This window comes from Rana temporaria, chromosome 7, assembly GCF_905171775.1.
Source record: "Rana temporaria chromosome 7, aRanTem1.1, whole genome shotgun sequence".
Classification (NCBI taxonomy): Eukaryota; Metazoa; Chordata; class Amphibia; order Anura; family Ranidae; genus Rana; species Rana temporaria.
This window is the reverse complement of record NC_053495.1, coordinates 91,230,484-91,247,756: the sequence shown is the minus strand read 5'-3', so window position 1 is coordinate 91,247,756 and position 17,273 is coordinate 91,230,484. Positions and strand designations below refer to the sequence as shown.

Genomic DNA, 17,273 nt, shown 5'->3' with positions numbered 1-17,273 from the left:
AAAGTATAAAAAGCAATGTGGGGTGCAGTAAATGCTAACCATACGCGTTTCGACACAAATATTCTACCTTCTTTGTATCTTGAGCTACCATAAATGCAGGAAAACCAGGGGATCCTCCTAAAGCAGTAGTTCCGATCAGTCGGTTTTTTCAAGATGTATCCCGATCTAGCCTGGTGGGACCTGTGGAGGAGACACGTGGTGACAGAAGGCCTGTGGCCTCGTTCTCACCTTCCAAGGCTTCCTCGCAGCAGTTTGTGCCAAACTCGCTAGTGGTGGTTAGGGGTGCAACGGATCGTCATTGATCCGTGATCCGCACGGATCAATGACTTCGGATCGGCACACACGTGATCCGTGGTGTGCCGCGGGACTGCAGAGAAAAGCGGTAAAAAAACACATTGAAATTTTCTCCGCTGTTTGCACACAGCCCCGCCTGCTCCTAACCACGCTGTGATAGACAGAATGCGTGTCCAATGCGCTGATGTGTTTTGTCTATTACAACGTGGGCTTAGGAGGAGGTGGGGCTGTGTACGAGCAGGAGTGGAGACGTTTAAACATACGGGCGGTGAGTTCAGTTGGTTTCTAGCAGAGAATGTGCTGCTGCCGTCCATCCGTTCCCCCCACACTTCTCCCTGCTGGCTCTGATAACCCCCCCCTCCCGTCCGTCCGTTCCCCCCACACTTCTCCCTGCTGGCTCTGATAACCCCCCCTCCCGTCCGTTCCCCCCCCCTCCAGCTGCAGTCCGTTCCCCCCTCCCTCCCCCCAGCTGCCGTCCGTCCGTTCCCCCCCCCCCCCCCCCCTCCAGCTGCGGTCCGTCCGTTCCCCCCCCCCCCCCTCCAGCTGCCTTCCGTCCGTTCGTTCCTCCTCCCCCAGCTGCCGAGTCTCCTGTCCTTGCTGCAAATAGCACACAGTGAGATGGGTAAGCTGTGCTCTTCCCATCTCAACTGTGAGGACTGTTTTTGGAGCTGACAGGGGTTAACAAAGAGAACCTGTCACCTTCAATTGCTATGACACAGAGAATTGTTTTCTCTTGTGTAATAGCAATAAAGTTAAATGTAAAAAAAAATAAGAAATAATAATTCAATTAATAAAAAAATAAGTAATTAAAAAGTAAAGAAGAAGAAAAATAAGAAAATTATACAAAAATTAAAAAAGTAAAAACGACAAGCTACAAAAAAGAAAAAAAAGTGATAATGTAATAAAAAAAAAAGAAGAAACAAAAAATATTTGAACTAACCGTGCCGCCCCTGCCATCCAACTGCTATTCTCCGGGGGGGTGGTTCGGTTGGTGGGGAGGGGGTGCATTGCAAAACCTGGCCTTGGGGTGGCAGGGAAAGGAAATCCAGCCCTGCTGGCTGCCCTCTCACTTCTTCCACCCTGGCGAGGCGGCAATTTGGGGCACAGTGAGGCGGCAATTTGGGGTACAGTGAGGCGGCAATTTGGGGTACAGTGAGGCGGCAATTTGGGGCACAGGGAGGCGGCAATTTGGGGCACAGGGAGGCGGCAATTTGAGGCACAGGGAGGCTGCAAATTTTTTTTTTGCTGATCCGAAAAATGATCCGATCCGTGACTCCTGATCCGAGGAACGATCCGGACCGTGAGTTTTTTGATCCGTTGCACCCCTAGTGGTGGTACAGACCCTCTTCGACTGTTGCCCAGTCACCCGCGCAGCTCATGAGCCTCCACACAATACTACCCCAGGCTGATGTTAACATAAGGGCCCTACTCCGTGCCCTGCCCACGAAGGGCACTGGTACTACGGGTGGAGGAACAGCATCGCCGCGACTTCCAAAAGCTCCGATCAGAGGTGCATGTTATAGATGCGTGTCCAAAGGGGAATTGGAGGTGAACGCACCGGAGCTTCGTGTCTCCCAGCTGGAGAGAGACCGCGTGACCTACCAAGATCAACCTAAAGAGGTACAGCTACATGCGGAGGACTTTGAAAACCAGAGCCACCGCATCAACCTCAGTTTCCGGGGGCTGCCGGAGGCAACCAGTCCCAAAAAACCTACAGGCTACTATCTTGGTGATCATCCAGAAAGTTCTAGACGCTAATCTACCTGCCGGCATGAAGTTTGATCGGGTACACAGGACGCTTGGGCCCAAGCTCTCATAGCAGGACCACCCCCGTGATGTGATCTGCAGAGTGTACCGCTACAGCCATAAAGACCTGATCCTCAGAGCGGCGTGGTCTAAGGGCACGTTCAATTTTATTTTATTTTTTGATGGGGCAACTATCTTCATCTTCCCGGACGTGTCTAGGGCTACGCTGCAGAGAAGAGCCATGTTGAAGGCACTGCTGGAACCGCTGCGCCAGGCAGTAGTGCCTTATTCCACTACACCTAATTATTTGTAAGGGCAGCTCCTCATTCACCCTATGGCGCCGCGCGGCTCTCCAGGACCTCTTCGCCTTCTTGGATATGGAGCCAATTGCTATACTGGATTGGTTGCGCCCACTGTCCGACAGGGATCCCTGCTGCTCCACATGGGTCCCCCAGAACTGGACTACTCCGCCGATCTTCCAGACAGGGGGGGAGAAGAGACCAGACACAGGTGCACAAGCCAAAACTGTAAGTTCAGTTGAGCTGTGATCGCTAGTGCTCAATCTTTGGGGCCGGTCATAGTATGATATGACCTTCTGTTTTGCCTACCTTTCCGGGCCTGGGCAGTAGCAGGTTCCTCCCCCTCCCCCTTCCTTGGACAGTGCGATGCGGGATGTCTGTCTGGTCCCAGGAGGATCTCTCACCCCTGGCCCCAACCTAGGGGTGGCTGACTAAATGGACCCCTTAACTTTGCTCAGGGGGACCCCTCCTCCTTTCCTGGGACCTCACGGCCCTGCCTCCATTATCTTCACCTGTGCCTCCCCTCTTCCCGGCTCTTCTTCTCCCCCTCCCTTACACGAAGAGATGCAGGATAATATAAGAAACCCACATGGTAACGATGATTATGCTGAGCGACTGGAAAGTAATGTCCAAGTTTTATATAGGGGTTGGAGCCAGAACAGCTTGCTGAAGTTTTATTGCCACAGCACAGCAGATGCACTGATCTGCAGGCCTAGGGTACAGTGAAAGGTACGGCTTAATACTTTTATGTTACCATCATTATCTTTTGAGAAAACTGTTTTATAGAATAAGCGTATGCTTACTGATTTGCAAGCTCGTCTGGCACCAGTATTGTATCATACATGGTCTTCCGCTCACCATCTGTAAGGTGTCAATATGGATATCAGCATGTCGGACACCTTAGTTGAAGGTTTTGGAGTTTTCTTTCCCCTTAATTACGGGGCGTATTGTAGAAGAAAATCTAGCTTTAGTGGGACACAGAATGAAGCCTGTTGATGTTGCCTTTACAAGCTATTTTCTGAACATTCCCGTATAAGGCTGCATATAATCACTGTTTACCCAATATAACCAGACCATACAATCTGCATTAAATGTTGCAATCTGTGTTAAATACTCTTCTGGTGGTTTTATATGGCTTTTGTTTCCTCAAAAGGTTTATAGCTCCCTATTTTTCCCATCTGATCAATATATGTCCATTCCACAACATCCCCCCCCCCCCTCCCCTGTTTTTTATTTTATTTTTTTGTCTTTCGAAAATTGTGGTATCCTGCTATTATATGTGACAGTTTTGTGTGTGTGTGTGTGTGTGTTTTTTTTTTTTTATACTTCAGCTGACATTGTCTGTAAACCTAGGTTTAACTTGCAGGTCATGTCACACCATGTTCGGCAGCGCTCGTGGAGGGACGCAGCTGCTGACGTGGCCTGACATACCAGCTTATCTTGCACAAAACAACAAAAAAGGCTCATTGGTGGTTTGTTTACCTCTCCTTCACAGTATGTGAAGTATGGGTCTGGATAAGGATCTCTGACCCCCCTGCTGTTTATAACCACCTACCCCACATAAGATTGCACCCGATCTGTGACTCATTTTTCCATTTGGGTTACTGGGGTGCTTTTTTTTTCTCCCCCTCAAATGCCCCCACCAGTTCCCGATATGGCTGCGTGCAAACCGGAGCCAGTCTGTCTTGTCTCTATCAATGTAAAGGGACTAAACACCCCAGAGAAATGCTCCATGGTGCTTGCCAACCTGAAACATATGAAAGCCCATGTTTGCTTCCTCCAGGAAACACATTTTTGTGCTGATAACATGCCAGGACTCCATGGCCGTTATTTCCCGATGGTGTACCATGGGTGCTCCTCTGATTCGAAGTCAAAGGGGTGAGTATCTTGGTCAGCGGTACGGTCCCATGGTCGGTGAGGGACCAGTGGACTAATGCGGGGGGACGTGCTCTCTTTGTGAAGGGGGTTTGGGGGAATCTTTGGTTACTCTGGTGAACCTCTACCTTCCCAACTCAGATTGATTTCCTGGAACCAATTCAGACAAAACTAGAAGACTGAGGAAGGAGCGGTGATTCTGGAGGATGACATGAACTTCGTCATGGACTTGTCCCTGGATTCCTCTAGGGGTGCTTTTCAGATTTCCTATGCAGCGTTGAAACGCCTAAAGAACAATTTCATCCATCTGGTAGATGTGTGGCGGATACTACACATTCTACTCGCACCCCCATGATTCATATACCTGAATTGATCTCTTTATGCTGCTCCAATTGCTTCTATCTCGGGTCACATCTGCCTCGATGAGGTCCATCACATTTTCGGGCCATGCTCCGGTCCTTCTGGACATAGAATTGATCCCTCCCATCCCCAAAGTGGATGTGGCGGCTCAATGATTCTTTGATCCAAATGCCGGAGGTTATAGAGGAGGTATCCAGGGAATTGAGAGAGTGTTTCTCTACCAATGTGCATCCAGACAGCCCGCCACTGATGGTCTGGGAGGCACAAAGGGATACACCATAGGACTCTTGATTAAGATTGAGTCCCGCCTCAAGAAAGCCAGAGCACAGCAAGTTGTCCTTCTCTTGAAGAAAATCTGGGCCTTGGAGGCTGTCCATAAACTATCTTTAGCGGTTCAGGCACTACCTGACCTTCCGAGCTTGAAAACCTACTGAGGGCCCTGGCTCTAAACAGGGTTAAAGCCGTGATTGCTAAGTGCAGGTGAGCATTCTATGAACACGACAACAAGTGTGGAAAATTGCTGGCACGCATGCTCGGAGCCCAGCAAGCACACTCGTTTGTCCCTGAACTTCTTAAAGACGAACACACCAAGGCTCATACTACAGAGGAGAAAGATGGCCTGTTTTAGAGGTATTATACTTCGCTCTATACTCTTCCGCATTCGGTCTCTTTGTGGGAGAAATCCTCAGAATGTAAGGCTATACAGGAATATCTTCAAAAGTCGGGACTTTTTCATCTTAGAGGAGGCTATCACCGAATTGACAAAGCCTATTACGGCAGGCGGGGCGACCCTGGCGATGGCTCGAATGCAGATGGGTAAGGCCCCGGCACGGTTGGGTACTCCCTCCTCTATTACAAGACCTTTTGCAGATCTTTTGACTCATGATTTTGTGTCCGAATATAATTCAGCGGGGGAAGGGACGATACTCCCGAATGACACCTTTTGCGGGCACACGTTACAGTGATTCTGAAGGAGGGTAAGGAATCCACTATATTTTCAAAATTACTGTCCGATCTCTCTTCTAAACGTGGATCTAAAAATGTTCACAAATCCTTTCTATACGCCGGATGGACCTGATCCCGTAATTGATTCACTCTGACCAGGTTGGGTTTGTCCCTATGAGGGAATCTCGGGATAACACTATCAAGGCGATTTTTTTTTTTTTTTTTTTTTTTTTTTTTTTTTGATCCATGCCGCTCAGTTTCGGAAGATCCCCATTATTGCTCCTCTCGACCGTCGCTGAGAAGGCGTTTGATAGGGTGAGTTGGCCCTTCTTGATCGAGACTCTTAACTGTATTGGCTTAAGGGAACAGATGATGAACTGGGTCCAGGCTATTTATTTTTGTCCCACGGCCCAAGTTAAGGTAAATGGCCATCTCTCTGCGTCTTTCCGGATAGCGAACTGTCTCCTTTTGATCTACAATCTTGACCCTTGAACCCTTTCCCAGCTTTATCAGGGACAACCCAAATATCTCGGGACTTCAACAATCCCTTGTGGGGATCCAGTTGGAATCTTGACCGCGGTGTCAGAGGGCCGTACTCATTCTATGGTGAGGGAGACGTGGTGGCTGGCTTATAGGGCCTTCTGGGATTATCCTATAGCACCTCTAAATCTACTTGCACATCCCTGTTTAAAATGTCCAGTTTCTGTAATGAAAAAAATTGAGACAAAGATAACTAATTTCAGAACTTTTTTTCTATGTGACCTATAAACTGTACAACTCGGTTGATTAAAAAATATAAATATTTTAGGAGGGGAAGTAAAAATGTATAAACTGAAATAATGTGGTTGCATTATTATGCATACCCTCTTATACCTGGGGATGAAGCTGTGTTCAGAATTGATCACATTCAAACTCATGTTAAATAGGAGTCAGAACATATCTGCCATCATTTAAAGTGCCTCTGATTAACCCCAAATAAAGTTCAGCTGTTCTAGTAGGTCTTTCCTGACATTTTCTTAGTCGCATCCTACAGCAAAAGCCATGGTCCGCAGAGAGCTTTCAAAGCATCAGAGGGATCTCATTGTTAAAAGGTGTATCAATCAGAAGAAGGGTGCAAAGGAATTTCCAAGGCATTAGATACCATGGAATGCAGTGAAGACTATCCATAAAGTGGGGAAAATATGACACAATAGTGACATTACCCAGAATTGGACATCCCTCCAATATTGATGAAAAGACGAGAAGAAAACTGGTCAGGGAGGCCTACAGCAACGTTCAAGGAGCTGCAGGAATATCTGGCAAGTGTGGTACATGTGACAACAATCTCCCATGTTCTTTATATGTCTGGGCTATGGGGTAGAGTGGCAAGACTCTTCTTATGAGGAAAAACATCCTAGCCCGGCTACATTTTGCAAAAACACATCTCAAGTCTCCCAAAAGCATGTGGGAAAATGTGTTATGGTCTAATGAAACCAAGGTTGCACTTTTTGGCCATAATTCCAAAATATATGTTTGTTTGCAAAAACAACACTGCACATCACCAAAAGAACACCATACCCACAGTGAGGCATGGTAGTGGCAGCATCATTGGGTCTGTTTTTATTAAGCTGGAACAGGGGCCTTATTCAAGGTAGAGGGAATTATGAACCGCTCCAAATACCAGTCAACAAAAACAAAAGACAATTTATTTGAATTTTTCACTTCCTTGTCTTTTGTTTTTGTTTTTTTGTTAGTATGTGTAATGCATGCATGCATGCATGCATGCATGCATACATACATACATTTTAATAAATTTTATTGCACACAAACAATATAATTACCTTTTTGGTAAAAGATGGTGTTGCGCCAAGTAAATAGATAGATAGATAGAGATAGATAGAGATATTATATATATATATATATATATATATATATATATATATATATATATATATATATATATATATATATATATATATATATATATATATATAACATGTCATGCTTTAAAATTGCATACGCTTGTGGAACCGCGCCAAACTACGGTACCTAAAAAATCTCCATTTGTAAGCACCTTACCGAAAACCCCTACGTTCCATGAGTGCGTTGAACCCATGGGAAAAACGTATAGAACAGGGAGGAACAGGAAGACTGGGAATATCAAGTATATATATATATATATAATCTACATCAGGAGTCATTGAGAGTACTAGAAAGCTGGGAAATGGAACTAAACCAGACTATAACAGAAAAAAAGGACAAATTTTAGATTATGTTCACTCTACATCAATAGATACGGAAGTAAGAGATGAACTACAAGCTCCTAACCCAATGAAACTCCAAAGAATAAATAAATAGATATCACCCTTATGTTGGAGAGAGTGTGGGATGGAGGGATCACACGGCCATATATGGTGGTATTGTCCTGGGATACAGGTGTACTGGAGGGAGATATTGAGAATGATAAAAAAGATTAGTGGACGAGAGGTGAAACGAGCCCTGGTGTTGCTTGTTCCACAGTACAGGGGAAACAAGGAAAAAATACAGAATGACACTAGTCCCATATCTATTGAACGGAGCGAAAGCCCTAATACTGGGAAATTGGAAAATAAACGCCTCATCAGTGAAGGATTGGTTAAGAGAGGTAGATAAAATCAGATTAATGGAGGAATTGTTGTCGATACAAAATTAGTGCAGATCAAGATTCAATAGGATATGGAGGGGCTGGAGAGAATTTAAGTAATCAGAGATATGTTATCAGCATGAGAGGGTGAGGGGTTGGGGATGAGACCTGTTTCCTGTGCTTCTGTTTTTTTTTTTTTTTCTCCCCCTTTTATATATACACTAAGGGAGTGATCTTATCGAATATAAGATTAATGATTCACGAAGGGCACTAGAGTTAATCAATTATGTGATAAGAGGTTCACAATGTAAAAATGAACACATGGAGGCGATGGGGATCCCCCTTCCTTCTTTTTTTTTTTCCCCCCTTACACTTAGATTAGACCAGCCTCCCTTTCACTTTTTACCCCACACATAGGTTTTTCCCTTCATCAATACAGGCACTCCACACTCACACCCATCCCCTAGTCCTCTACACAGTTTGCTTTTACACTTGTTATTTAGTTTGCAGTAGCCTCCTTGTTGACAAGTTTACACTTTTACGGCCCCATCACCAGTCGCTCCACACTATGCACTTTCACTTCAAAGGGCACCAACACCAGAGTTTCAGCACATAATACACTTGGGGGGGGGGTATGGAGGACTTTGTTCCCCCCCTACCCCCTTGTGGTGTTTTTTTTGTTTTCTCCTCTCCAATCTCTTTCTCTCCGTCCCTTCTCCTCTGTGCACTCCTCTCCCTCCTTCCCGCCCAGCCCTGACTCCCCCAGTTATTGCACCTGCGGAGGGTTGACATGGGGAGGACAGAGAGGGGGGGTGGACAGATATAGAGGGTATAGGTAAAATATAGCATCTCTAGACGAGTCTACCTCTAGTGAACTTCGGCATAGAGGAGAGTATATGGGTCAGAAAAATGTGAGATGGAGGATAGGCCCAGGAGAGGAGGAGGTAATGGATCTTCAGGTATAGGGGTTTCCGGGTCCGCTTTCTATATGGGATGTGTAGACCATTTTATACTTTCTTTTTTTTTTATCTATTTGTTATGGGATATATTGAGACTGTATACTGTATTTGCCGGTGTATAAGACGACCCCCTAATTGTAATTTTTTTTTTTTTTACGATTTTTTTTTTTGTCTGTACTCGCCATATAAGACGACACCCCTTCCGAGGCTTACGCTTAGGCTTCATATTTCTTCCTTCTAGAGCCATATTCTTCCAGCCAATCACGGCAGACGATGTATTCTATTAATGAATTCGAAGACTGCTTGGATTGGCAGAGGCTGTAACATCATCAGCCCACGCCTCTGACTCTCAAAGCCAATCCGAGCAGGCTACTGTATGTAGCCTGCTCGGATTGGCAGAGGGTGTTGCTCCAATCCGAGCAGGCCCTGAATTCATTTGAATGCATCGCTCACTGCGTTTTTTTTTTTTTTGCACTATAAACAAAAATAGAGCAACAATTTTGAAAAAAATTCAATATTTTTTACTTTTTGCTATTATAAATATCCCCCAAAAATATATAAAAACTTTTTTCCCCTCAGTTTAGGCCGATACGTATTCTTCTACATATTTTTGGTAAAAAAAAATTGCAATAAGCGTTTATCGATTGGTTTGCCCAAAATGTATAGCGTTTACAAAATAGGGGATAGTTTTTATGCATTTTTATTAATTTTTTTTTTTTTTTTTTTTTTACTACTAATGGCGGCGATCAGCGATTTTTTTATTATTTTTATTTTTTTCGTGACTGCGACATTATGGCGGACACATCAGACAATTTTGACACATTTTTGGGACCATTGTCATTTTCACAGCAAAAAGTGCTATAAAAATGCACGGTTTACTGTGAAAATGACAATTGCAGTTTAGGAGTTAAAGTGGAGTTCCGGCCACAATTTCACTTTTTAAATATAAATACCCCTGTAATACACAAGCTTAATGTATTCTAGTAAAGTTTGTCTGTAAACTAAGGTCCGTTTTGTTACAGCATTTAGACACTTTATAAAATAGAAATTGACTGGGGCCATCTTAAGTGTGGGCATCATGAAGCCAGACTGTATGACTTCCTGGATTTCAGCCTTGCAGATCTCGCACAAGCAGTGTAATGTGTTTCAGATCAGGTTTCAATAGCAATGGGAGTGTCAGAGGAAGTTGACACTTCAGACTCCTGGAAAGTTACACCCACTACATTCCCAGGAGTCTGTGCTGTGTAGGTTAGAAAGCTTAAGCACCTAGGTGCAGGAAGAGGGAAGATTAACTATTCTGCCTAGCAACAACACTTTGAAGGCATCTAAAAAAAAAAAATGTTTCTTAAAGGACTAATGATTTTTTTTTAAAACTACTGATGTAATGTTATATTTATGGGTGGAACTCCACTTTAAGTGTGACCGCGTGTTTCTAACTGTAGGGGGGCGGGGCTGGACGTGTGACATCATTGATCGTCTTTCCCTATATCGGGGGAACAGAAGATCAATGACCCTGCCACAGTGAAGAACAGGGAAAGTGTGTTTACACACACCTCTCCCCGTTCTTCAGCTACGGTGACCGATCGCGGGACACCGCCAGCGGCGCGCTCGCGACCCCACGGCTGGGCTTAAAGAGACACGTACAGGTACGTGATTGTGCCCAGCCGTGCCATTTTGCCGATGTATTTCAGCGTGAAGGGGTCCTGAAGTGGTTAATGAGGGCACAGGCAGACCTTTTGTGTGACCCTGTCAAACTTATTTAATGTACTGTACATAACGTTCCCATATTCCACATAACTATTTTAAACCACCTGTTATAAGAAGTTTCATCACTTATCCTTGAAGACTCTTTTCTTATGTGTGATTCTTTTTTTTTTTTTTCACGTCAGACTCTGCTCACATGTAGCAGCGAGACTAGCTCACGGTTCGACCGCCCATAGCGTCTCTCTTGTGGCTTTGCATCATTCGTGGTTTTTTTCCTTTTCATATGTTTAAGTTCTTATTCTTTTATACCATTACAGATTTGTCATTTTTAAACCTTTAATTAATCTTTTCCCACTTAACAAGTCTAACTGCATTGCTTGCTGTTATAGCATAATTGGTCCCCCCCCTTTCCCCCCCCCTCCCCCCCCCCCTAGATCTGTGTGCCATGCGATCTTCTCTTTGGTTTCTCACCTATCTGCTTCTATCATTCCCTGGACAAACTTTTCTGAGGTTTTAAACACTTTCCATTTTTCCCAAACCACCCTGTATTTGTCCTCTCCTCCTGTCTCTCTACAGGCAAGATACTCCATCTCTTCTATATATTCCACCCTTTCTATCCACTCTTTAATTGATGGCCTCTTTGGATGTAGCCAATTTTTTGGGATCAGAGCCTTAGCTGCGTTTAACAACACTGGGACCAGAGTTGTTCCATATTGTTTTTTTGTTTTTTCAGTTCCATGAAACAAACAGGGCAGCGGGCTACACAGAATCCTCTCTCCTGTTATTTCTACAATATATTCCAAAATTTCTTTCCAATATTCCTGTATTCTCGGGCAGTCCCACAATATATGTAAAGTTGTTCCTTTTTGTTTACAGTTTCTCCAACATAGCTCTGAGTTTTTTGGGTGGATCTTACTCATTCTTGATGGGGTCAAGTGCCATCGCACCATACATTTATAGTTTGCTTCTATGGTGGTAATGTCCGAGGCGTGATTATATACTGCACCTATCATTTGTGTTTTATCAATTTTTTTTACCAATATCGCTTTCCCATTTTTCTAAAAAGGGCAGTGCTTCCTGAGTCTCGAGCTCCGTTAATATCCCGTATGCCTTTGATATACCGTGTATCAGGGGCTTATCCATACTGCATATTTTTTCTATTGGGTATAGTGTCTTGTCTTCCCTAATCGGTTGTGGTAGTGTGCTCACAAAGTGTTTTAACTGCAAATACTCCCATTCACTCATACTTTGTTCCCCTTCTCCTATTTTTATCTCTTGTCTTAATTTAATTTTTCCCCGCGTGAAAATATCTTTTAATTTTTTCTCCCCTAGTTGCTTTCCAAAACGTGTTCCATTACCTGGTGGAAAAAAATTTGTGCCTGCTAGTGGGATTAATGGAGAGTTATACTCCCATTTTTCCCGTCTAAATATTGTGTCCCATATTTTAAATACGTTCTTTGTTATGCTATGTGTATTTGTGCCCATTTCCCTCATTTTCGGAGGTATCCATACATGTCTATTTAATTGTGTACTACTTAGTATTTCTTCCATACGTACCCATTTTTTTTTAGTGTGTGTGTTTGTCCATTCTACCAACCTAGCAAGATTAATGGCGAAATAATATCTTTTTATGTCTGGGAGCCCTAACCCGCCTCCTTTTTTTTTCCTACTTAGTAATGAGTAGCTTATTCTAGCCTTTCTACCTGCCCATATGTATTTCAAAATTACTGTTTTAATTACCTTAAAAAAACATTGTGGTATTTTTATTGGGAGCATTTGAAGTTTATATATTATCTTCGGTAGTATCATCATTTTAAACGCATTGATCTTACCTATCCAGGAAATATGTTTTTTTGCAAGATTTTTCAGATCTTGATTAATATCGTTAATTAAGGGGACAAAATTGGCCAGGTAGAGTTTTTCCAATGTTGGTGTGATCTTTATTCCTAAATACGTTATGGCTTCTTTTTCCCATGTGAATGGGAACTCTTTCTGTAGTTCTTCTGCTTCTTTTTTATCTATCCCTAAGTTCAAAATTACTGTTTTTAGCGGATTTATTTTAAAATTAGAGAGTTCACCATATCTTTTTATTTCCTTTATGACATTGGAAAGAGAGACTCTAGGTTTGGTCAAGTATAGGAGTATGTCGTCTGCGTAAGCCGCCACCTTATGTTCTTCGTCTCCCACTCTCACCCCCCCTATACCCGGATTTTCCCGGATTTTTGCCAACAACGGCTCCAGTGCTATTACATATAGGAGGGGCGAGAGCGGGCACCCCTGCCTGGTTCCGTTTTTCATTTCAAATACAGACGACATACTCCCATTGACCTTTACCCTTGCTGTCGGGTGACTATATAGGTTCTTTACCCATTTCATGAACCTTGGTCCCAGGCCTGTATTTTGTAAAGTTTCCATCATAAACCCCCAGTCGACTCTGTCAAATGCTTTTTCGGCATCTAAGGACATGAGTACGACTGGGGGTTTCTTTTTTTGTTTTTTGTTGCAACAATAACAGGGTCCTTATGCTATTATCTCTCCCTTCTCTGCCAGTTACAAAGCCCGCCTGATCAGTGTTTATTAAATGCGGCATTAAACTTTTTATCCTAGTTGCTAATATTTTCGCGTATACCTTCAGGTCTGCATTTAACAATGCTATTGGTCGATAGTTGGAGCATAAAGTTCCATCTTTTCCTGTTTTAGGGATTATAGAAATATTTGCCAACAGAGATTCTTTTCTTATTTCCTCTTCCTCTCCTATTTTATTGAAATAATTGCACATCTCCGGGACCAACATTTCTTTAAATTTTTTATAATATTTAATCGGCAAGCCGTCGGGGCCTGGGCTTCTTATGTCTGATTTATATGCATTTCAACTGTTGTCAAAATGTTCCTTTTCTAGTTAGTGAACTTAAAATGAACTATCCTAATACACTTTCACCCAGTAACCTTGTTAATGTCTTCTAAAAACATACTGGCATGAAGCAGAGAGGTCATCTAAAGTTCAGTACTTAAAAATTAAGACTTTCTTTATATCTATGAAATCATTCTATTTCTAAGCAATCTTTTGCAAGTATGCATAAATGATTATGTAAGCATCTAATTTCTCTAACAGTAAAATTTTTGTGTTTGGGTTTAATACCATTTTGAATTATGAATTGTGGTAAAATGGTGATGCCAAAATCTGCTAATTAATAATTGTGTACTGAACATATGAATGTTTTATTATTCTTTTAATTTACTAATCTTTTTGTTTTTATATATTAGAGTTTCGCTTTGCTGGTAGAGACAGTATAATCTTCCTGGTTGATGCCTCAAAGTCAATGTTTGATAGTCTGAGTGATGAAGACCTTCCTCCTTTTGAAATAGCACTACAGGTAATATATTTATTTTGAGTTGCCTATTACTACAATAAAAGTAATAACGTATACTGTCAATAGAGACACAGAGGCTGCCAATACTACCTTCTTCTTTTGAAAATACTAGTTTCCTAGCTGCCATGTGGCTTCATTACTTTGGCCCCTTGACCAGGACCAAGTGTGCAGATAAGGACTTCTGACTTTTGTTCAGCTTTCCTGGAGCGTACAATTGTTCAGGTCCGTGAATCTATAAGTACTAATGCCAAGTTATTTGTATTTGTTTAAAATGCAGGTAATGAGTTTCCCAAGAGTGGTGGTTTCATCATATATGTTTTTTGAACACAGTTGTAAAGGCTGTTTTTGTATATCCACTCCTCGCTCCCTAGCAGTCCTTTATTAGATGCCTTCTTTATTCTAATAGCTGCTTATTAACATATCTTGTATGTATGAATGTGTGAACCATAGAATTATTTGAACGGTTATATTTTTTTGTGCAAGCTTGCATATGGCATTAACTAACTCCGCTCCTTCCAAATTGAGATGGATTGAACTTGTATTGAATGTGCATAAGAGTCTATTGAGCATGTATAAGTCTAGAATGCAATCCTTATGCTGTAATATTTGAGGGAGGGAAAGGGGGAGGTGTCTTCCAGAGTCCTGAGCGCTCTACCTCTGCACACAAGGCAGAACCGCCATTGCAGTACATGGCAGTGAGTGCAGGTTCGGTACTGCACATTTTTGGATCGTTCGTACGGTGCTTTGGACAGCCGATTTTCACTTTTTTCGTCACACAAAAGCTGGATGTACAGACTATAACATTTTTGTCGGATGTGAACTCAACGTCTGATTTTCATTTCATTAGTACGGTTTTCGTATGAAAAAAATCGCAAGACTACACATGCTCAGAAACAAAAGAATACATACAAAACTATTCAACACATTGGGGTTGATTTACTAAAGGCAAATCCACTTTGCACTACAAGTGCACTTGGGAGTGCAGTCACTTTATATCTATGGGGAAGATCTGAAAAGAGAGGAAGCTCTGCTGATTTTATCATCCAATCATGTACAAGCAAAAATGCTGTTTATTTTCTTTGCATGTCCCCTTCAAATCTACAGTGACTGCACTTCCAAGTGCACTTGTAGTGCAAAGTGGATTTGCCTTTAGTAAATAAACCCTATTATGTCACTTCTAATGTTGTATTCTGTTGTATGAAAGTTTTCGTATTGTGAGTAACCTCTTCACTTTTGACATGAGACTAGCATGCCACAAAAAACATGGACGTTCGGTCGTCTGAAAATCTAAGCGTGTGTACGAGGCTTTAGACTGTGTTGCCTCAAGACTGAAAATACTTTTTATGAGCACCCTGACTGGAAAAAGGTTGAGAAACACTGCTCCAAACTTTTGCAATTTGCTATAAATAAAATTGTAAATGCAATTTTTTATTATTTTTTACCTGCAAAATAATGTGCATTTATTTTTATTTTAAAAGGTGCACACACATATATACACACACGCACGCACGCACACAATTTTGTATCTCGTGAACAGAATTCTACTTGATACATGGTATTTTCTGTATTCTAATATTCATCCTGTAATCTTGCGTTATTTTGTTATTAACCACTTAAGGACCGGACCAATATGCTGCTAAATGACCCAAGGGGTTTTTACTAGGGTTGTCCCGATACCACCACTTTTTTAGGACTCAGTACAAGTACCGATCCTTTTTTTTTCAAGTACTCGCCGATACCGAATACCGATACTTTTTTTTAAATGTGTCCCCAAATGCAGCCATGTCCCCCCCACAAATGCAGCCATGTCCCCCCACAAATGCAGCCATGTCCCCCCACAAATGCAGCCATGTCCCCCCACAGATGCAGCCATGTCCCCCCACAGATGCAGCCATGTCCCCCCACAGATGCAGCCATGTCCCCCCACAGATGCAGCCATGTCCCCCCACAGATGCAGCCATGTCCCCCCACAGATGCAGCCATGTCCCCCCACAGATGCAGCCATGTCCCCCCACAGATGCAGCCATGTCCCCCCACAGATGCAGCCATGTCCCCCCACAGATGCAGCCATGTCCCCCCCACAGATGCAGCCATGTCCCCCCCACAGATGCAGCCATGTCCCCCCCACAGATGCAGCCATGTCCCCCCCACAGATGCAGCCATGTCCCCCCCACAGATGCAGCCATGTCCCCCCCACAGATGCAGCCATGTCCCCCCCACAGATGCAGCCATGTCCCCCCCACAGATGCAGCCATGTCCCCCCCACAGATGCAGCCATGTCCCCCCACAGATGCAGCCATGTCCCCCCACAGATGCAGCCATGTCCCCCCCACAGATGCAGCCATGTCTCCCCCCCATATGCAGCCATGTCTCCCCCCCATATGCAGCCATGTCTCCCCCCCCCATATGCAGCCATGTCTCCCCCCCCCCCATATGCAGCCATGTCTCCCCCCCCCCCCCATATGCAGCCATGTCTCCCCCCCCCCATATGCAGCCATGTCTCCCCCCCCCATATGCAGCCATGTCTCCCCCCCCCCATATGCAGCCATGTCTCCCCCCCCCCATATGCAGCCAGGCCCCCCCCCCATATGCAGCCATGTCTCCCCCCCCCCCCCCCATATGCAGCCATGTCTCCCCCCCCCATATGCAGCCATGTCTCCCCCCCCATATGCAGCCATGTCTCCCCCCCCCATATGCAGCCATGTCTCCCCCCCCATATGCAGCCATGTCTCCCCCCCCCATATGCAGCCATGTCTCCCCCCCATATCCAGCCATGTCCCCCCATATGCAGCCCCATAGTTTTCTTTGTACCATATAGGGATGGAGATGCGTTTGCTGATACCCTTATACTATTATGCGTTTTTTTCCAGGGCTCTTCACCACAATACCAAGCATAGGTGGAGGCGGGGACACACCCCTAGTCACCTGTCCTCCATCTACCCATTAGTCTTTACATGCCTCCATTGAGGAGACTTCAAAAGTTTAGTTAGGACTGCAGATCGCAGAGAGCCTTGGCGCGGGCTCTGCAGCTTACTCATGTACTTGCAAATGCGTGCAACCAATCTCTGCTTTTAACATATACAGTTAGACAGTTGAATTTGGCTTGCTGTTTGGGTGG

At 43.9% G+C, this 17,273-nt stretch overlaps 1 protein-coding gene across 2 annotated transcripts in view; it reads left to right on the top strand.

Annotated features, from left to right (window-relative positions):
- The window catches only part of XRCC6 (X-ray repair cross complementing 6), a 247,393-nt gene that overhangs the window by 31,864 nt on the left and 198,256 nt on the right, over positions 1 to 17,273 (top strand). For both annotated transcript variants that reach the window (XM_040359639.1, XM_040359638.1), the window contains exon 3: positions 14,049 to 14,158. In XM_040359639.1, coding sequence (XP_040215573.1) covers positions 14,049 to 14,158 — 110 coding nt within the window. The remainder of the gene's footprint in view (positions 1 to 14,048; positions 14,159 to 17,273) is intronic.